At 34.2% G+C, this 21,739-nt stretch overlaps 1 protein-coding gene across 4 annotated transcripts in view; it reads left to right on the forward strand.

The window, feature by feature from the left end:
• LMNTD1 (lamin tail domain containing 1) overlaps positions 1-21,739 on the forward strand; it is a 130,211-nt gene that overhangs the window by 78,726 nt on the left and 29,746 nt on the right. For 3 of the 4 annotated variants that reach the window (XM_052001322.1, XM_052001321.1, XM_052001320.1), the window contains exons 6-8: positions 1,943-2,062; positions 12,370-12,569; positions 13,654-13,826. In XM_052001322.1, the coding sequence (XP_051857282.1) occupies positions 1,943-2,062; positions 12,370-12,569; positions 13,654-13,826 (493 nt within the window). The remainder of the gene's footprint in view (positions 1-1,942; positions 2,063-12,369; positions 12,570-13,653; positions 13,827-21,739) is intronic. The other variant, XM_052001323.1, reaches the window with a different exon arrangement.

Below are 21,739 nucleotides of genomic sequence, written 5' to 3' on the forward strand. Positions count from 1 at the left end.
TGACAAAGTTAAAGCCATCTATAGTTATATGAAAAAATGTTCTGAATAATTATTGATTAGAGAAATAGAAATTAAAACAACTCTGAGATACTACCTCACACATCTCAGATTGGCTAAGAAGACAGGAAAAGAAAATAATAAATGTTGAAGGGAATGTGGGAAAACTGGGACATCAGTGCATTGTTGGTGGAATTGTGAAATAATCTAACCATTCTGGAGAGTAATTTAGAACTATACCCAAAGGTTTATAAAACTGTACTTACCCTTTGACCCAGCAGTGCCAGTACTGGATTTGTATCCCAAGGAAATCTTAAAGGAGGGAAAAGGACAAAAAATGTTTGTAGCAATTTTTTTATTGTAGGAAAGAATTGAAAAATGCCCATCAATTGGGGAATGGCTGAACAAGTTGTGGTATTTGAAGATAATGGAATATTATTGTTCTATATAAAAAAAAATGATGAACAAGCTGATTTTAGAAAGGCCTGGAAAGGTTTACAACTGATGCTGGGCAAAGCAAGCAATAGGAATACATTGTACACGATAACAGCAAAAATGTGAGATGATCATGAATATTCATCAGCAGTTGTAGCAGTTTTCTCTCTTACTTTGAGTGAAAGGGCTTAATCTCATCATCCATTTCCTCCAGTTGTCCTGGCAGCATGAAACATTAAACTAACATTATATTATTACTTCTTCTTCTCTCCTTTGGTCTTCATCAAAATGAGTTTCACAATGTTTCTTCCACTGAGGTTTATAGCTTTTCACAAAGCTAAATTAATTTCCTAAAGTACAGTCCTATCCTTTATATAATTTGTTCTTTTTTAATTGTGTTTGTGATTTTGCACAGGTTATTTTCCGTGACTAGAGTGCTCTCCTTTTCTACCTTTAATCCTTGGCAACTCTTCTCCTATTCTTCCATTATACCTGTTGATATCTGCTTTAGCAGCTAAGTCTGAACTCTTTTTTTCTTTTAGTTAGATCAGTACGTGGACAAATAATTTCTAGTTATTATTTATATGTAACATCTCTGAATATAAACCTATTCATTTAACAAACATTTTCAGAACATTTTTTGTGTGTATGTAACCACACATACAAAATTTAGGTAAGAACCCTGCCTCTCTATGTCTTAATTCAAGGTGTAGGAAGCTGAAGTTCATTCTTAGAAGCAGTTTTCTAAGCCAGCTATTCATTTCTTTTATCCTTCCTTCTAGTCCAAAATCCCTGGCTTCACTTGGTAACAGTAATGAAATAATATTCTCATGCTCACATTCTCCAGTTTTTTGGTGAGGTCTTCATAAACTCTAAGGATCATTTCACAATTCTTTCTGATGGCACATTTCATGCCCACTTGAAGCACCATGAGTGCATAGCAGTCCTCAGACTTGATACATTGCTAGATGTTTTCTGACATGTTTCAAATGTCTCTTTCCTTGAAAGAGTTATCTCCTGAGTAAATATGTCAACTGTTATTTCTCTACCTTTAGCAGAACATTAAATCCCACCGCAACATACATCATCTTCTTCGAGTAGTGGTAGCTGCTTACACTCTTGATGTCATCTGTTAACATCTCACCTCCTAAGAACTCAATAGCCAAGAAAATCCATTAGTCTTGGCAAAAACCCGATATTGTTGTTTCTGCTTTACTCCTCTGTTCTCTGGATAAATGCTAGCATTTTTATCTCTCAGCTCTGAATATCTTCAGATGTAATGTTTCATTAATAGTTTTTGTTACTTTAATGATTTATTAGAAATTTTACGTATAATATCTTGTAGATCTCTCCCCTTCTAGTCTTTAGTGCAGAAAGTACTCTGATTCTTACTTTGGTTAATTTTGAGCTAACAAGAGAATCAAGGAGTTCATTTATCTAGCAATTGATTACTCAGTTGGTGTCTGTTTCTTTGTTGTTGTTGTTGTTGTTTTTTTCCTTTTTTCTATAGGTTTGGGCAGCAGCATCTAAGGTAAAGCATCAACCACCATCAGATTTTCTTTGGAAGGAACAGGACAAGTTTAGAACAAGTACCAACTGTACAACCATCCTGTGTAAACCTAATGGTGAAGTCAGTGTTGGATTCTTAACAATTGATTACAACTTTATATATAGATCTCCTGATATCCCCCTAATCCTTTCAGTTATTTTGGCATATTTAAAAATCTAGCAAGAACCACAACCAAATACAGTCATCCATTTAGAAAAATCATCAGCCTCTGCTCTCCAGAAGCAATATGTCAAAACTGGATTAAGAACATATAGAGCAGGAAAAGTCTGAACTTGAAATCAGAGGAACTAAGTTCAAATCCCTGTATAATTTTGGACTACTCACTCAATAATATAAAATTATAATTTTTTGATGTGAAGTGTGCATTGGGTAGCAATGAGCACTGTGAACAATGCCTGCATATCTATCTTTTACATTGTTATTTTTAGAGAAATGCAAAAGTGAAAACAATGCAATTTCAGACCTTTTTCTGGGTTATTTCTGTCCCTGGTGGCTAGTAAAGAAAGTAAATACCTAAAGAGTATCTGGAGTAAGTAAATGGTTGGAGAGTTTTGTGGCTACTGTCTCATCTGCAGTCTGATGTATTTAATCATATTGCTACTAATAAAGTAGATAAGAATTTCTTTCAGGAAGCATAGATTTGTACAGTTCATTTAGGCTAACCCTCTATAAAATGTAGGAATCCCCTCTACAATATCTCTGATAGTGTTTCTCTCTTAAATGTCTTTACTGACATTCAATAAAGACAGGGAACCTGATGAATATAGTCCCATAATCAGAACATAAAAATAGTGGGTTTTAATTTTTAATATATCAAGGTTCTTTGTTCTAGGAATATGAGGACTCTCTCCATACACAGACTTCAGTCTTTACATAACTTAGTGAATAAGTCACAGAGAGATATCTGAGGTTCAGGGCAATTAAATGGCTTGCTCATTGTCACACTACTAATCATAATTGTATTTGCATTAAAGTCCTCTTGCTTACAGGTCCAGGACGTTCATTTTCATGCAAGACATAAGATCTAACAAAATAAGTTAGCAAATATGCATTGAAATTTATATTAGTTCACGTAATGGGGATAGGCCTCTATATATTTAAGAGAGAATTGGCTATGAAAACTACGGTTGAACAAACAAGGCTGTAGCCAGTCTATATTACAGTATAAAGTTTTGAAAGGCTTATAAAACAAATCAGAAAGATAAAGAAGCAATTCTCTCTCAACATCTGGTCTAGATTTTCCTTCCATCTTGATATTCTTTTCTGGGACTCCCTAAAAAAAGATCTAGTTGCTTCACTGAACTTTTCAAGGGTAGCATCTGTGTACCTCTTGAAAAATAAAACTGGGGGCTCTCACTAATCTCATCACTAGAGGACTACAGAAATGATCAGGGCAAGAAATCAGGATCCCAGACATTCACCAGAGAATTTACCTGTTCCTATAACTACTAACCCTTATTAGTCTTTTATCAGTTTCTATGCACTTCTCTTTAGGGGTCTTTATAAAATTACACTAAATTTCCTAGTATTTCTGTAACATAAGATTTGAATCCTCAAGGTGAGGAAAAGGAGACATGAAGAGAGCTTAAGTTATTTGCCTAAGCCAGCAGGGGTCCTCAAACTTTTTAAATAGGGGGCCTCAAACTGTTGGAGGGCCGGACTATAATTAAAACAAAAACTTTGTTTTGTGGGCCTTTAAATAAAGAAACTTTATAGCCCTGGGTGAGGGGGATAAATGTCCTCAGCTGCTGCATCTGGCCCGAGGGCCGTAGTTTGAGGACCCCTGGAAGGCAACAACCCAGAAATCTTTGACTGAACCTGGAGTATAAAAACCCAAGTGGACATTGTTTCCTAGCAGACCCTCAAAACTCTTTTTTCTTTACAGCATATCCAACAAAAGTTCATTTACTCTTTGCTTGAAGATTTCCAATAAGAAGAATTCTGTCTCCTAGGGCAGCCCAGTCCACTTTTGGATAGCTTATGATTTGGGCACTTCCTTATAGAAACCTAACCATAACTGTAACTTCTACCTAAGGCTTCTTTTCTGTCCTCTAAGGCTAATCAGAATAAGTATAATGCCTTTTCTATGAGATAATCCTTCAGATAGTTCTTCCTTGAAAGACAGCTATAAGGATAATACCTTCTCTAGGCAAAGCTTCCCCAGTTCCTTCAACCCGTATAATATAGCATGTTAAGGGCCTTCACTATCCTGGTTGCCCTCCTTTGACTACACTATAGTTGATCAATAGCATTCCTAAAATGTAGCACCTAGTAGACCTAGAATTCTACTTGTGCTTTGACTAAGACAAGAGTATAGTTGGATTACCATTTCCTTGTTCCTTAAAATTATGTCTTATTCCTTTTGGAAGGGGGAAGGCTAAGATCAAATTAGTTTTTGACCACCATATTGTACTGTTGACTCATTGAGCTTTTTAACCATAAAATCCCAAACCTTTTTCAGAGAACCTACTAGCTACCTTACATACCCCTGAACTCATAATTGTGAACTCAAGTGTTTAGGTTCAAAAAACTTAACTTCATCTTATTAGTCTTGGTCCAACATTCTTTCCTTTCAAAATTGGGTTGAATGCTGATTCTATCATACAGTTAGCTAACCTTTCTAATGTGTCATTTACAAAGATGACGAGTATGAATGTATATGAATTCAAAATTGGTTGAATGATCAGACTAGAAATATAGTCAGCCAGCTTGACAGTGGGTCTCCAATATAGTTCCCTAAGGATCTACATTTGGCTTTGTGCTGTTTAATATTTTTATCAGTGACTTTGTTAAAGACATAGAAAGCTTGCTTTTCATATTTTTAGCCTTTTACAAGACTAGGAAGAATAGCTCATAAACTGGATAATGAAGTCAGTTAGACTAAAGCTAGTAAATCAGGTAAAATATAATAGGGCTAAAAGTTTTATATTTGCTTTTAATAAATTGATTTCATAAGTACAAAATGGAGGAGACCTAGTTAGATCACAGTTATCTGGAAAACAATCTCATATTTTTTAGTGGATAGTAAGTTCGATGGAAGTAAACTGTGAAGTGAAAGAACAAAAGAAAACTAATGTGGTCATGAGCTGTCCTAAGAGTAGATCTCTGGGAATAAGGAAATATTTGTCTCACAGGATTCTGCCTCCGTCAGATCACGTGTACTAAGATGTTCATTTCTGGACACAACAATTTAAACAGAACATTGATAAGTTAGAGGATAATTGGGATAATAAAGGGTCTTGAGTTTACAAGTCATATGAGGATCATATGAAGAATCTGGAGATGTTTAACAGGGATATGTGAAGATTTTCATTGGAGCGGGCATGAATTGCTGTCGTCAACCATTTATGGGGCTATTAAGTAGAAAATAGATTCTGTTATTACATTTGTTCTGTTTAATATCTCATATCAGAAACAGAAGCAATGGGAATAAGTTGCAAAGGGGAAGATTAAACTTGACATTATGAAAAATATAACTATTCCTATATGGAATATAGAGGGTTTCCTTTAATAGAGTTTTTCAAGAAAAAACAGAGTGACCACTTGATAGATCAGATGTTAAAGCAGATTTCTTTTCAGCTATGGAATAGACTAGATGATCTCTTCTGATTCTAAAATTCTGTGAATCTTTAAACTTCTCTAGCATGCTTAGCTATGCCTTTGTCTAAATGTTAAGACAGCATAGGACCAAGCACCAAACCATAAATAACTACTTTTTAAGATCTGTTTACCTAGTTCCAAATCCATTCAACTCTACTATTATTTAATCCATATTTGTTTTATCTATGAAAATAGCATGAGAATTTTTATGAAATTCTTTGCTTTCTGGTGCTTCACTTTCTTCTTCTGTTTAAAAGAAATATAGAAAACACTTCATAACAGAGGATCTTTATGATGGCAGTGTTTAAAATTCAATAAAAAATATAAATGTTGGAGTAAAGGTAGGAACTTGCTGGCTTCTCCCCGCAAATTGCTTCAAATTCCTTTAAATAATGATTCTGAACAAATTTGCGAGCATCAGAATATCTTAAAAGAGGGAAGAGAACATTTTTCAGCCAAAGACAAATTAGAGGGTCAGCAGGTGGAGTCAGTGGCACCATGGTGGGAGTCCAGCATATAGTCCCAGGTCATGTGAATGCAACCCCAACCTCTGGCTGACTGGGGTCCATAGCAGAAACAGATCTAGGTGAATCAGTGGCATTATGGGTGGCTTCCAGACCTCTTAGCCCAGAGACACCAAAGACCACTTGGAAGTTCAGCAGAAAAGGTCAATGGAACCAGAGTGGGAGTCCAGCACGCAGTCCTGCAGTGCCCTCACAGCTCCAGCCCTCAGCAAAGCAGGGTCAGGGATATAGACCTCTGAATCAGCAGCATTGGGGCCCAGAGACACCATTAATGACTTGGAAGTTCAGAAGGAAAAGTTTGTCAGTAGAGTGAGAGGACCTTGGGAAACCAGCATACCAAGAGTGGATATAGGTAGTGGTGATGGTGATGGTGATGGGAGCTTTCAGAGTCCTTTGCTCACAGGAATTCTCTTTTTTGGCACTGAGGAAGAACTCTGTTGCTTAATTTAGCATGCTAGATCTTACAGCTACAGTAGAGTGTGAACACTCCTAACAATTCCAAGGCAGAAAAGAGTGCTTATATTTAGGTCTCTAGAAGGAATTTTATAAACAGCTGTCCCTGAAGCTTGGGACTGTGCACCCTCCACCCTGAAAATAGAGCTCTACTTTAACAAAGAGTTAAAAGTCAAATAATAGGCTGAAAAAAATGAGTAAACAACAGAAAAAAAGATTCTGACCATGAAAAGTTACTATGATAAGGAAGATCAAAATACACACTCAGAAGAAGATAATAAAGTCAAAGCTCTTACAACCAAAATCTCCAAGAAAAGTAAGAATTGGTCTCAGGCTATGGAAGAACTCAAAAGAGATATTAAAAATCAAGTAAAAGAGATAAAGGGAAAATTAGGAAAAGAATTGAAAGTAGCACAAAAGGAAATACAAAAAGTTAATGAGAAGAATGCCTTAAAAAACAAAATTGGCCAAATGGGAAAGGAGAGGTATAAAGGCTCACTGAGGAAAATAACTCCTTAAAACTTAGAATTGCTCAAATGGATGCTACTGACTTTAGGAGAAATGAAGATACAATGAAGCAAAACAAAACAAAAAAATAAAAAAGTGAAATATCTCATTGGAACAATAGTTGATCAGGAAAATAGATCCAGGAAAGACAATTTAAATATTACTATCTTAAAAGTCATATTTTAACAAGGATCCAGGACATCATTTTTCAAGAAATTGTCAAGGAAAATTGCCCTGATATTCTACAATCAGAAAATAAAATAGAAATTGAAAAACTGATTACCTCCTGAAAGAGATCTCAAGATGAAAACTCCCAGGAATATTTTAGCCAAATTCCAGTTCTCCCAAGTCAAGGAGAAAATATCGCAAGCATCCAGAAATAAAGCAATTCAAGTATAGCAGAGCTGCAATCAAGATAAGGCAAAACTTAGCGGCTTCTACATTAAAGGACCAGAGGACTAGGAATATGCTATTCCAGAGAACAATGGAGCTAGGATTACAACTAAGCATAATCTACTGAGCAAAACTCAGTATAATTCTTCAGGGGAAAAGGTGGATATTCAATGAAATAGAGGATTTTCAAGCATTTGGGCTCAAAAAGACCAGAGCTGAATAGAAAATATAAATGTCATTTAGTATGTAAATGCTAAAAGTATGGTTTATAACAATAGAAATCCCTTATGAAAACACAGTAATATTAGCAAGCATACAGGAAAAAGGTAAAACCTCTAGGTGCTATAGTGATAGAAATGGTGTTAGTTGATGCTTAGAAATATTAAATACATTGAAATATGATCTCTAGAAACAAATATAAAAGAATTAATCATTGAACCAGGTTTTAATTTCCCAGAAATTCTGTAATAAAAAAAACCAGTTCAGTTCAGCAAACCTTTAAAACAATTTATATACATATACATATGTGTATGTATAGGTATATATATTTATTATAATATAAACTATTAAATGACTTCCTGGAACTATGTATCAGCTATTGTTCTGGGTCCTAGGAGAACAAAGTTGAAATAATAGCCCATCTTCTCAAGGAGCTTACATTCTACCTGATAATCAAGAGAACATTTCTACCTCAACCCTAGTGGTAATAAGCTTCTGCATTTCTCACCATAAACTTTTAAAAGGACAAGTTATTGAACCGTATAACCTGTTATAAATTCTTTTTCCACTGTATAAGTTATGCAACTCTATACCTGGATCAAGGACTACTGCTGATATACTCGTATATTTGGAGGTTATAATGATCTATGAGATCTTCCATATAGAGAGAAATCATAGTGTTTATTGATGTGGGCAATATATGCTCTCACTAATGAAAACAAAGCTCTTTTGAGGAAATATAAATATATAATAGAAAATTTGAAAACTTTATAGTATAAAAAGCCAAAATCTGCAAATAGTTTGACATGAATTACCATGAGCCATATTTTGAGGGCCTGAAAAGTGTCCTCTGGCCTGAGCAAACAGAAATCAAGCACACTTTTTAAAACATAGAAAATATGACTTTTCCTAATCTGCCTTTTCACTGCCATTGGAGAATATTTGTTGATAGTCTTAACAGAACACTGGAAGGGGAATCAAGAAAGCTCACTTCTAATTCCTCTCTCCCTGATCATGCATTTCTAAGGGTTTTTTTAAACTCGTCTTTAAAATGAGCAATTGTATTAAATGATTGCTAAGATTTTAAAATTCTATAAACCTTTCAAATAGTCACTAATCATCCCACACTACTCCCATTGACCCCATTACTACATTGTAAGGGTTAAATATCTTCAGAGACTCTAAAGAGCAGTTTGATTGGTCTGGGCACACTGGATAGCGCGCCAACCCTGGATTCAGGAAGACTCATCTTCCTAAGTTCACATGCAGCCTCAGAGACTTATTGACCATGTGGCCCTGGGCAAGTCATTTAACCCTCTTTGCCTTATCTATTTTTCTCATCTGTAAAATGAACTGGAAAAGGAGATGGCAAAACACTTCATCATCTTTGCCAAGAAAACTCCAAGTAGGGTAACACTGAATCAGATAATACTGAATAACAACAAAATGGTTGATCTACAAAAAATCAGTCTCATTACCTAGCCAACTTTTAGAAATGGTATTGAAATTAGTGGTGGCATATCGCCTTATTTTGTTATCATCGTTAATTGAGCCATTGCTAAGATTAGAAGACAATGTTATGCTTTAGATTGATCATTGATGACTAGTTCAGAATTTCAACAACAGAATCACAGAATTTGAGAATTTGAAAGCATCTCTGATTACATATTCTTTATATATACACAAAAAATACTGTCTATACCCAACAAAAGCTTTTCCTTATCCCATCTGGGTTTCAAATCCTACTTCTTCCTATACTGACTATATGGATTTTACAACACTTCACATTCCTGAATCTCAGTTTCCCATCTATAACTGAAGGATTTGAACCTGGTGCCCTCCTATCCCTTTGATTTCTAAATAGATTTTCAGCACACTGGCCTATTCCTTGGGGAGAAAAAGAAGCATAAAATATGCTTCCTTCGTTGCAGAGTGGAGGTTGTATGTGTTTTAAATCTTAAATGTAAGAGTCATCTAGTGTAACTAGCTCCTTTTACAAATGAGGAAAATTTTGCTATAGCTGATGATTCCATTTATAAATGGTGCAATGCTGGTTGGTGGAGAATCTCTCTTGGGGATTGTCAGGTCAAGATGAGCACAAGTGGCAAGAGAATCAATCCATACTCTATTGCATTTCAGCCTTCAGCAAATTCATCTTTGAACAAAAAGTCAAGTACTGACTCTCCATCCACTGTTGTCTTAGCTTTAATCGTTCCAAGGCGAAAAATTTACTGTCTGTGTAATAGCTGAGCTTTATGTTATTTTCATCCTCATCGAAGGCATAGGACAACATTCCTGGAAATATCATACTAAAAGAAATATGGGAACAAGGACACAGCCCCGCTTCATTCCATTGGTGATTAGGAAAGCATGAAAGCATCATCCATTACCCAGAATCCATGCAAGCCTGACATTATGGAAATAATATATAATAATAATGAACTTCTGTGAGCAAACAAATTTTGTCATGATCTTCCAAGCCCTCATGACTGATAATAACAAAGGCCTTGGTCATATTACTGAACATTGTCTATGGATTTCTGTTCTGCTCCTGGCATTTCTCTTGCAGCAAGCACTATATCAACCATTTGTTAACTCTTTCTGAAACCATGCTAGTTCTGCATAGATAAACATCTTCTAGGTCCAGGATTAACCAGCTAAGGAGGATTCTGGAAGGAATCTTGCCAGCAATGACTAAGAGAGACTCCTTCCACTATGTTTATCACAGGACAATTATTTCCTTTTCCTTATAGTGAGAGACAATAGAGAATATCCTAGAATAACCTCCCCTTGTCATATAACCCAGATGATTTCAATTAGCTTTTGTATGAACAGACTAGGATTAGATGAGGTAAAGGAGGCAACTCTTTTTTTTTTTTTTTTTTTTTGCTGAGGCAATTGGGGTTAAGTAACTTGCCCAGGGTAACCAGCTAGGAAGGGTTAAGTGTCTGAGGTCAAATTTGAATTCAGGTCCTCTCGACTTCAGGGCTGGTGCTCTATCTGCATCACCTAGCTGCTCCAAAGCAGACAATTTTTAGGACACCTTTCTAACCCCTTCATTACATCAGGAAATGCATAGTTCAGTCCTTTTTTAAAAGGTTGCTCAGACAACCAGAAGGCTGCAAAATGCTATTGCTACTTCAATCCAGTGAGACAATAACACAGTGCTGTAAGTTGCCTGTGTGCAGGACCAAATCAGTCTATACCTGCTGTTTTATCACTTGTCTGCTCCACTTCAAGATAGGTAAAAATGGTAAAATATAGTATGACTTATGTCATTTAACTAGCACATAAATTGGATTTAAGTGAGGTCAAGTAGCACAATATCATCAGTCTCTTCTCCAGTCATTGGAATCTAATGGCAAGACAAAGTCAAGATGTCTAGTGATGACTCAGAATACTATCAGTGTCTAATAAGCTCCAAACCCCATCTGCTTCCACCTTCATGGCCCATTGGAACAAATTTTTCTCATCCTCCCATTCCACCAGCGAAGTCTTCACATGCTTAGGTTAGACACTCCCCTAAGTCATCAACAGACTTAATTACCCTTAACCTAGTTTAGTTTATCTGCTGGAACAGTTTTACCAGGGGCTGGCTGCTGCGTATGGTACACCTTCTTGGAGAGTCCCATGTGAAAGTTGGGAGGCAAGTGGTAGACATGAAAGGCCCTAAAAAGGTCTTGGCAGCCCTCACTTCTGAGGTAGTAGAATTTCCACAACATTTTGTACACTCCAAAATAGAAATAAAAATACAACCAATACCCACTTCACAGGGTTATTGTGAAGAAAGTACTTTGGAAGGCTAAAATGAGAAATTATTATTCAGCATCTCTCTATTTTAAGCCGACAAGTTGATGCTAATGCTTTCTATGGAAAAACATATAATTGTTAGGGCTTAGTCAGGCTTTCTCTTAATTTATCATTCTAATAAATATGTAGAACATGTAGGAAAATGAAATTCCCTACCACTACTGACCGTGGTTGAGTATGTGAGCTTTATAACCTTCCCTCCCTCTTACTTAGCCTCTGAACAACCACTGCTGCTTTATTAACATTTTAGGGTGTCTTTCTGCTGTCTCCTATACATTCATAACCAAGAGGTAAACCGAAATTATCCAAAGGATTACAGAAAAAGAAGGCATTTGTGGGTCCCACAAAACATCTGAAAATTTCACGACCCTGAATTTTAAGATTGGGTCTTATATACAAATATCTCAGGTGGGTTTGTCCTTCACTATAACATATGTAACTTGGCATCATAAAATTTCTAGGTGCCATGCTAGGCAGAATTTTCTGAAATTAAAAATGTATGAAAACATATTTTAAATATATGAAAAGCAATATTAAAAAATAGTTCTCCTTTAACTTCCCTTTCTTATACTCCTGGCAACTCCCTCTTTTATCTGCTCCTACTTTGACCTTACAATCATTGATACAGTGCTTTACTGGTGCTGTCGTCCCATTTCCATCCTAAATTTACGTTGCTGAGCAGTGTGTGTGTGTGTGTGTGTGTGTGTGTGTGTATAAAATCTCTTAAAAACTTTAAAATTAGATTTAATAGATAATACAATTGTGATCATCTCTTCAACACATTTTATTATGATAGGCCTAAGAAATTAAAAGAATAAAGCTCTTGAATACTATATTTCAGTAACGGGTCGCTCTCTTTAGGCTATTGCTTGGTATTCTCCTATCCATTGGAAGCGAGCTTGGGAGAGATTTGATTCTGACCAAAAATCTTCCAGAAGTCCACTGATAATATCGTCTAAAGAACAAATGAATCAGGAAATACCATCTGCAGCAATCAAAGCAAAACGAGAACAAGAAACTGCATCAATGCTGGAGGAACAAGTTCGAGTTTTTCTAAAGAGGTACCCATATTTATTTTGTTCACTGTGGTTGTTAACTAAGTACTATTCAAGAATCAGTGGCAAGATGAAATCAAAAGGGAAAATGGACCAACAGAGGTAGAGAAGAAATAACACAAACTATTGCTACAAGTTTGAAAAGAATCCATGCTGTAAAGTGCTATATAAATGTGAAATTTTTATTTCACATTATTAATCCATGAAAGAACTTTTAATTTTTTTTTTTACTATTATAGTTCTTTACATTGTTACATACTACAAGTATAAAAATATGACAGGGCACAAATGGCAGGCACAAATGTCAGGATAGGTACTCTCAAAGGGTTTATATCATACAACCTACACAAATTTTTTGGCCATTTCCTTGCTCATTAGCACCACTATAGAGGCACCTAGGTGATTCAATGGCTATAGAGTTGAGCTTCAAGTCAGAAAGAACTGAATTTAAATCTTGTCTCAGAAACTTAATAAGTCAGTCATGTAATCTCCGTTTACCTTAGAGACACCTAGATAGCTCAGTAGATGGAGTTGTGTCTGAAATTAGGAAAGACTTGAGTTTAAATGTAGTCTTAAACATTGACCTTGGGCAAATCCTTAACCTGTGTTTGCCTAATCTGCTAGATATGGAATTAGCAAACAATTCTAATACCTTTGCCAAGAAAACCCCATGAATAATATTGGTGTGCAATGGGCCATAGGATCATGGAGAGTCATTCATGATTGAATGACTGAACGATAAGGTATTGAAGCTGTAAAAATGTGAAGCAGTTAATAAGCATCTCTTGAGTACCCATTTCATGCCTAACATTGAGTACTTCAATTCATTCTATAATCGGGTATATTGTGGTAATAATTTGCTGAAGTGAATTTGCTAAAGGATTCATATTTTAATATGTATCTTGCTTTTAGATATATTCATAGCATTCATATCAGGTATACCTATTTAATTCCTACTGCTAAATGGATCTTAGAGACAGGACTATTTTCTTTGGATCTGAAATGCAATTTTAGTTATCACAATCTTAAACAATTTGCATAGTTTCAATTTGTCTAATATAAAAACATAATTTTTATTTTTATTTTACAGAGAAAAAGAAATCCCACCAAGTCTTTTCCCCAATCGTAGCCCATGGGGTCTCAGTCAGAGCTGTATTGTACATCCCAACTACACATTGTTTGGACCACTTACCGTGGGCAATGATGGGACCACTGTATGCAGACAGTCTGTGTCACAATCAGCTATACTTGACTTAAAAGCAGGTAAGCCAAGAAGCAGTTTTTTATAAAAAGAGAAAAGGAGCAACAATATGAATAAGTATCTACTTAAATATATGATCTTCAAGAGGAAAGTTCAGTAACTATCTGTTCTCTCTTGGTGGCCCTCAAATATGCCATAATAAGGTCACACTGATATTAATTTACTTTAGAACAATTCCTTCCTAATTGATATCAGTACATCTAGTCTCTTATCGCTATTTGATTCTCCACACTACTATCAACTGGTATTTCTAAGGCACAAATCTAACCAAAAATCTTCAATTAAGGAAGACATCCAGGTTGACCATCTCTTCATTTCCCACTTAGATGCATTTCTCTTGGACCCTCTGTTTAGAAGGCAGGGTGGTGAGCTCCCAAGACCTCCATTTAAGCAAAATGCTCAAGTCAAGTATTTTCCAAATCCTAACTAACTGTAGTTCCTTGGATTTCTCCATCATTTTCCTATTCTGGGTACCATCTCTCCCTGTCCTCATTTTTAGCTTTCTTTGATAAATTGTCTTAATTGTGATTGTAAGTTCCTTGATAAACAGGAGCTGTATTTCTTTTTCATCCTTGTATCACCAGCACTTAGCACGATTCCTAGCACATAAGCATTTAATAATGTTTATTGAATAACTGACCAACCATATCACACTCTAAGTTCCAGTGGATCTCCATTATCTCTAAAACAGAATCAAAACTTTCTTTGTTATTGAGAGAGCTTCACAATCTGTTCCTACTCTACTTTTACAGGTTTTTTAATACTTTACACTCCCATCATGTATTCTACATTTCAGCCAAACAGGCCCACTTTCTGTTCCCTATAGTGATACAATATCATCCACCTTTGTGCCTTTGCTCAGACTGTTGATGCTTAAGTTGCTCTCTTTCCTCACCTCTGCTTCTTGGAATTCCTTGCTCTCTTCTAGATTAGCTCAAATACCACTTTCCTCAACAAGCCATTTTTCCTGATTCTTATGACTCTTACTCCATTTTATCCACATTCAGGACTTTGTAGTTATTTTCTATGTGTCCTGTATTTCCTTCTCTAGGAGCACTGTAGTATTCTCATAGAATTTAAGCTCCTTGAGAGCAATAACATACTTTTTTATTCATAGAATAACATTTGCTTATTCATTTGTTGCACACAAGAAATATTTGAATAAATGAATGAAAAGAAAGACAATATCTATAACAAGGGATATGGTTATTATATAATTATTCTGTAAGTTTGATTTTAAGCCGGAGACAAAAGTATATTTTTCTTGATCACTAGGGTAGAGAAACTAACCTTTTTGGTTTTATTGTGATGAAAAGCTATTATCAATCTCAGCTGCTTAATAGAAAGATATTAAGTCTTTCACAAAAGCATTAAGGGCATCCCCTGATCTTCAAAGTCATAGCTAATCTATGATCTAGCTTGGGAGCCTTCTCACTCACTCCATCATTGTCTGCATGAATTGATGTCACTACGCTGCAGGCTCCTACATAACCTTCCAGAAAATGCAACTGAAAGAATTTCTGCCATTGAGTGATATTCTCTTGTAGTAAAGGATCCACAAACATGTTCTCTATATAGGGAATGATAAAAGGAACTGAAGATATTCAGCCTAAATAGAGAGAAAGAAATATGCTATCTTCAAATATTTAAAGGACAGGTATTTGTAAGAAGAATTATATTTTCCTAATTGCTCAGAAGATAGAACTATATCTAATAGGTATATATGTTAAAGACTAATGGAATCTAATTCAATTAAGAAAAACTTTTTAAAAATTACATAATAGTCAAGCATGATTTTATTAACTGTACTAAAACATTAACCAAAAAATTCACAATGAATGAAATATAAAATTTCTCATCTGTTCTTTGGCTAAGTGAAGAATAAGATCTCGTGTTCCTGAATAATAACTGTGGAGTGTTTATTAGGATTTTAGGTTTAAAGTACCTCATATTCCTAAGGATTATTTTCAGCAATGATTAGACAAGTGAAGATTGTTTTTATGTATTTTCTACAATTGAAGTAAGGGAACATTCTTAAATATGTGCATCTAATTTCAGGGCATTAGTTGTTAGAATAAAGTAATAAGATAAGTGAAACAATGACCACTTCACCATAATGAATTATAAACCAGAGAAACTTCTGTTTAAACCTCATTTTTAGAAATAGATACAAATAATCATATATTTACTTCATTAGGTAAAAATGTAATTTCAGCAAATCAGGTTCAGATTAAATAAACTAACTTCTAAATGTTTTAAACTCTTCATTACCTGTGAGAAAGTCCTTATTCTAAAAACTAAGGCAAGTTTCACAACTACTACTGATTGAGCCTTTGACTAAATTTCAAGGTATTTTAAATGAATATTTTATATAAATGTTTCTTAGCCACAGAAGGTACTTTGCTTCTTGAATAGCTTCAGTTTGTTGGATTTGGGGGGTGGGAGGGAGGAAGGGATGGCAATAGGAGTTAAATGACTTGCCCAGGATCTCAGACAATGTCTGAGATTAGATTTGAACTCAGATCCTCTTGACTCCAAGGCCAGTCCTCCATCCACTTTATTTTGAATATAGGGAATCAGTCCAGGTTCAATAAAGCTATAGTACCTAGTGCTGATCTTCAGTGAGATATATCATTTCCAAAGTTTATAACATATGTTTTATGCAAACATACAACTTTTGTCCTGTGGGGATTATTTTGAAGATGAGAGAAAATAAGATAAATTCTCTCAATAATCAAACTATTCTTTATCATCTTTGGAAACCAGTTTACCTCTTTCAGACCAGTAACTTACTATTCAGAAAGCTAATGCTTTAATATATGGAAACAGTACATTGATTGACTCATTGCATTCAGAAGTAGAAATGGTAGAAGAATTATCTCAGCTAACTATGTGGGAGGACATAGGTGGAAGTCAATTCAATAATGCTCACTAGAAAACAATGTTCTGTATTGACCTTCTGAGAAATTAAAATTCTGTTTTCTTGCTCTGTTTTCTAAGAAAACTAATTCTTTTTTGGTAGAGTGACCATTGAGAATCTTGTTTGTAGATCCCACAGAGTAAGAAGTTATCTATGTAGTGTTGTTTAAAAGCTTACAATAAGATCTCTCAGTTCAAAAACGTTTTTCTTCCTCTTAGATATAATAGAATCAAAATTGTACCCTTAGGGATTTATTCATTTTGATTTTTAGTCCCTGTGGTCCTTTCATGAAATACAAACACTTCTGAGAGGAGTAACATATTAAACAAATTCACACTAAGGTTTTTATGACTTATCAGAAACCACCTCCTCATGATAAGAAGGATTTTTTGAACTCTGAAGTAAATCTTTGAAAAAGCTATTTATTATTGAACATTTCACTTTTCTGAATTTCATCTATATGTTTTATTGGGTTATTTTAAGGATAATATTGTAAAATTTAAAACATTATATAAATATGAACTATTATTTGTCAAGAGGAAAGCAGACATTGTTGAGAGGTGCCTGAAGATTTGCTAATTAATTCCATTCATTTATAAGGAAATCTGTAGTATATTCTTACAAAAAACTGTATCCTTTCTGATACATTGTAACCTTATAGGCTTGGGTTTTTAAGACCAATCACATAGACAGTGATTATTTCCCATGTTCATTATACTTGAAAGAAATGTGATAGAATAAATGGGAGTATATTGTACTTGAGCTCAATAAAGATATGGGTTAAAATTCTATCTCTGATATCTATTAGCTATATCTTTATAAGAAAAGTCATTTAATATTTCTGAAACCCAGTTATCTAATCCATAAAATTAGGACAAAAGTATTTGTAAAAATCTAGTGCAGAGAGATGTTGTAAGAATCAAATGAAAGTATATAAAATGCTTTGAAAACTTTCAAATGATAGTCAAATGCCTGCTGTTATTTGAATAATTCTTATGATGTAGATTCCTTGCAATTTATAAGGATTATTTAATTTATTTATTTGTATTCCTGCCCAACATAATGCAAGGCATATCATAGATACTTCACACATATTAAGTGAATGATTATCACAAAAGTAAAGTAGAGCTGTCCAAAAATAGAGAGAACTTTTGTAAGACGGAACAGGTGCTCCCTCACTAGAAAACTTCAAGTAGAAGTTAAATGACCTTGTCTTTGAAATGTTACAGATTTATCTGAATTCTCTTCGATCTATGAGTATCTATGAATAGTGACCACAACATCTATAGTGATATAAATAGACATATTAACATAATATGAAGTAAAGAGTTCTGAATTCAGAGTTAGGAAAATGCTTAGTAGGTATGTGACTTTGGCTAAGTCATTTAACCTTTCTAAGCCTCAATTTCTTCATTTGCAAGATAAGATGACCTTTGAGGTCCTTGGCAGTTCTCAGTATAGAAACCTAACTATCTAAACTTTCCTCAGATATGGAGAGAAAAGAATGCGTGATCCAGTAATAAGTCTTTTCTTTAAAAAAAAAATGCATTAAATATCTCTCAATTACATCTAAAAAATCTTTAACATTCATTTTTTAAAATTTTGAGGTCTAAATTTTCTCCCTTTTTCCTGTCCTTCTCCCACTTCTAGGGAAGGCAAGCAATATGACATTGATCAGTTGTATATGTAAAGAGATCAGCCGATTACAGGAAAACTGCTGTTATCATATCTCGACTCTCTCTGATCTTAGATTTTTGCTAATCCAATAATCTTAAATTATCTCTCCTCAGTTTGTTTTCCATATCAGTTTTTTTCTAATGAAATATATCACATTTTCTTTAATTTTTTTTTTCATTTTGACTTTGTTTTATTGTTTCTTGATGTCTCAAAGAGTTATTAGATTCCACTTACTCAATTCAAATTTTTAAATGTTTTCTTAACTGAGGTTTTGCACTTCCTTTTTCCATTTGCCCAAATATTCTTTTTAATGAGTTATTTTCAGCAGTAAAGTTTTGTACTTCCTTTTCTATTTAATCAATTCTAGTCAAGGTATTATTTTCTTCAGTATTTTGTGAGTCTTTTGTCAAACTGTTAATTGTCTTTTTCATAATTTTCTTTTTTTTTCTTTACTTATTTTTTGCTCTACCATTCTTTTTTGATTTCAAAAAATTATATTTAGAACTTCAGGAATTCTTGTTGGGGATTGTGTCCAATTTAAATTTTTCCCTTTGAGACTTTGCTTGTAACTATTTTGATTTCATTGTCTTTTCTAGTTTGTCATGATCTCTATCACTATGTTCTTTTAGCTTTTTATGATTGGGTTCATTTTTTGTTGTGTTTGCTTATTTTTTCAGCCTATTTTCTTGGCTTTGAATTTATGTTAAAACATAAATTCCTTGTGGCAGGAATTTTCTCCTTCCCATCTCCTAAGTTGTATTGAGCTGGAAAATGTGTTACCATGACCTTTTGTTAGTTCTGGCACACCAGATTTAGATTTGAAATATTATTTTAAAATTGTTTGGAGAGGAATGTTGGGAGTTAGTTCAGTGCTTCCTTTACTCGGTAATCTTGACTCCTCCCGAAGAAGTCCCCCTTTTCTACAAAAATAAAAATACCCTTTACCTACTCCATTGACTCATTGTATAGCATGGACCTGGTCCTGGATTTTGGGGATCTATACTAGACTACTTTGGTGGAAAAAGACTATTAGGAGAAAAGATGTCAAGAGAAGAAGGTATTGAACTGAATAAGAAGATTATGTAAGTAGTTTGTACAAATTTGGACTTAAGAAAAAAGTCCAATTGAAAGGAAAAAGAGAATTTTAGAAAATATTAAGTGAAATATGAAGGGAAAATAGTCATGAGGTACAGTTTCTATTTCAAATTTTTGTGAGAGAGGGGAAAGAGAGAGAGAGAGAGAGAGAGAGAGAGAGAGAGAGAGAGAGAGAGAGGGAAGAAGATGAAGTAAACACAAAATAAGTATCTAAGAAGAATAAGAAACTTTGGACTTTTCAGGAAGGCCAAAGATTGCATTTGTTCAAAAGAAAATTAGGAAAAATGAAGAAATAAGGAGAAAAGTGTTCAGATTTAGATTTTATTCCTCATTTATTATTCCTGGAGAAAAGATTGAAAGAGGAGCAAAATTAAAGAGAATTAAGGAAAAAGGAACTGAAGAAAAGGAATCAAGGAAAAACAGAGAAGGAAAAGAAGAAAAGATCAGGCAAGATAAGTAGAAGAAATGGAAGTATTAATTGTGTTTATGAAGTTGTGACAAAGGAAATGAAGTTGGTTGTAGCAGTAAAGGTGTCTGAAAAATAATAAAATGTCTAAAGGAAGGTGGTATATAAGAGTTCAAGTGTAAAGAGCAATAAGTAGTTTGGTAGTAGGTATTTTTTAAGGCTGAGATAACTCAATTAGTATGGAAATCAGGGAGAAGAGTTTGTTGGAACTTGCACAGACTTGTAAGATTACATTTTTACTGTAGCCAGTTGCCCCATGTTCCCAAGGGGATGTCTCTAATATTTAATAGTGACAATAAAGTATTTAGTTATGTGGCAAAGAGGATCCGAAGTATACAAGAGGAAATAACCATTGTCAGGAGGTTGAGAAGCTAAAGAAGATCAATAAGGACCATAAACTTAAAGCTAAAAAATAATTTTTGAAACTATTTTTAAATAGGAGGAATTTTTTGTCCTTCAAGGAATGCTAAAGTTAAATTCCAGAATCAATTATGTGAAAGAATATTACAAAATAATATCAAATGAAAAGGTCAGATGAAGAAAAGAATAACTTTATGCTTGGGGATAATTCATGTAGTCTTCCTTTAGGTGTATATCCAAGATATAACAGACTATCTCCCAATACCTATCAAAATATGTAATTATTACCAATACCTCATGATTCACATGGGCAGAAATGATACTACCAGAGGAAATTTAAAAAATTTTGCCAAAGATCACAGAATATAAATTAAAAACCATAGGAACAAAAGTTGATTTTCTTTAGTGCATTCCATCAAAGGTAAGGAATACTGGGGAAAAAAAGAAAATGAAAAAAATTAATTAGTGAAGTGAATTCTGGCTAACAAGATGATGTTTGAAAACTAGATTAAGATTTCTGGATCATGGCTTAAAGTAGAGTAATATTAAACTCTTGAGAGTGTTCTTAACCAAGGCAGGTAAAAATGTATTTGCCTAGATTCTTACAACTATAATCAGGAGGGCTCCTAAGCTTTAAAAAAATATGGGAAAAGAAGGAAACTACCTTTATTTCTCCAACATAAATTGTAGATAGTGAAAAAGTTGAAAGAAAAAAAGTTAAAAACACAGAAGTTCACAAGGAGACAAAATTTAAGAAAGCTACCAGTAGTAAATTCTAGAGCCCTAAATGTATGCACAAAGGCCCTAATTTTAGTCAGTAAGAGGCATTAATAGATCTTAATGCAAGGAAATAAATTTAAACTTCTAGTTCACACTAAGACATTGTGGTTTGAAAACCATGATAGAAATATGGCCTTGGAAGGCCATCATTCAAAAATGAACAGAGTAGGCAAAAAGAGTAGAGAGCATTTATACTAATAAGATATATTCATGTGGAGAAATACAGGAATCTTTAGGAGAAAAGGAGTAAATCTGATAAAGAACATTTGAGTAAAGATGAAGGAAGGCAGAAACATAAAAGGGTTTCATCATCAATCTATGCTGTAAACCACTCATACAGAAAGAACAATTCCAGAAAAAGATCACAAATATGAGAACAAATAACATGTTATGTAGTGATGAGAGGATCATTTTCCATATATCTGCTAAACAGACTAGCCAATAATTGATTGAATTGCCTTAAGGGTAATTTCATTCTTCAGAAGCTGGAGGAATCAATAAATGATAACTCTGTGCTCGATATTCTTGTCACTTAAAAGGGAGAAATTGAAGTTGCTGTGGTGGAAATAATGGGATCACTGGATTGAAGTAACTGCTGCTTCTTAGAATTTTTGTTA

The sequence above is a fragment of the Antechinus flavipes genome, chromosome 5 (assembly GCF_016432865.1).
Source record: "Antechinus flavipes isolate AdamAnt ecotype Samford, QLD, Australia chromosome 5, AdamAnt_v2, whole genome shotgun sequence".
NCBI lineage: Eukaryota > Metazoa > Chordata > Mammalia > Dasyuromorphia > Dasyuridae > Antechinus > Antechinus flavipes.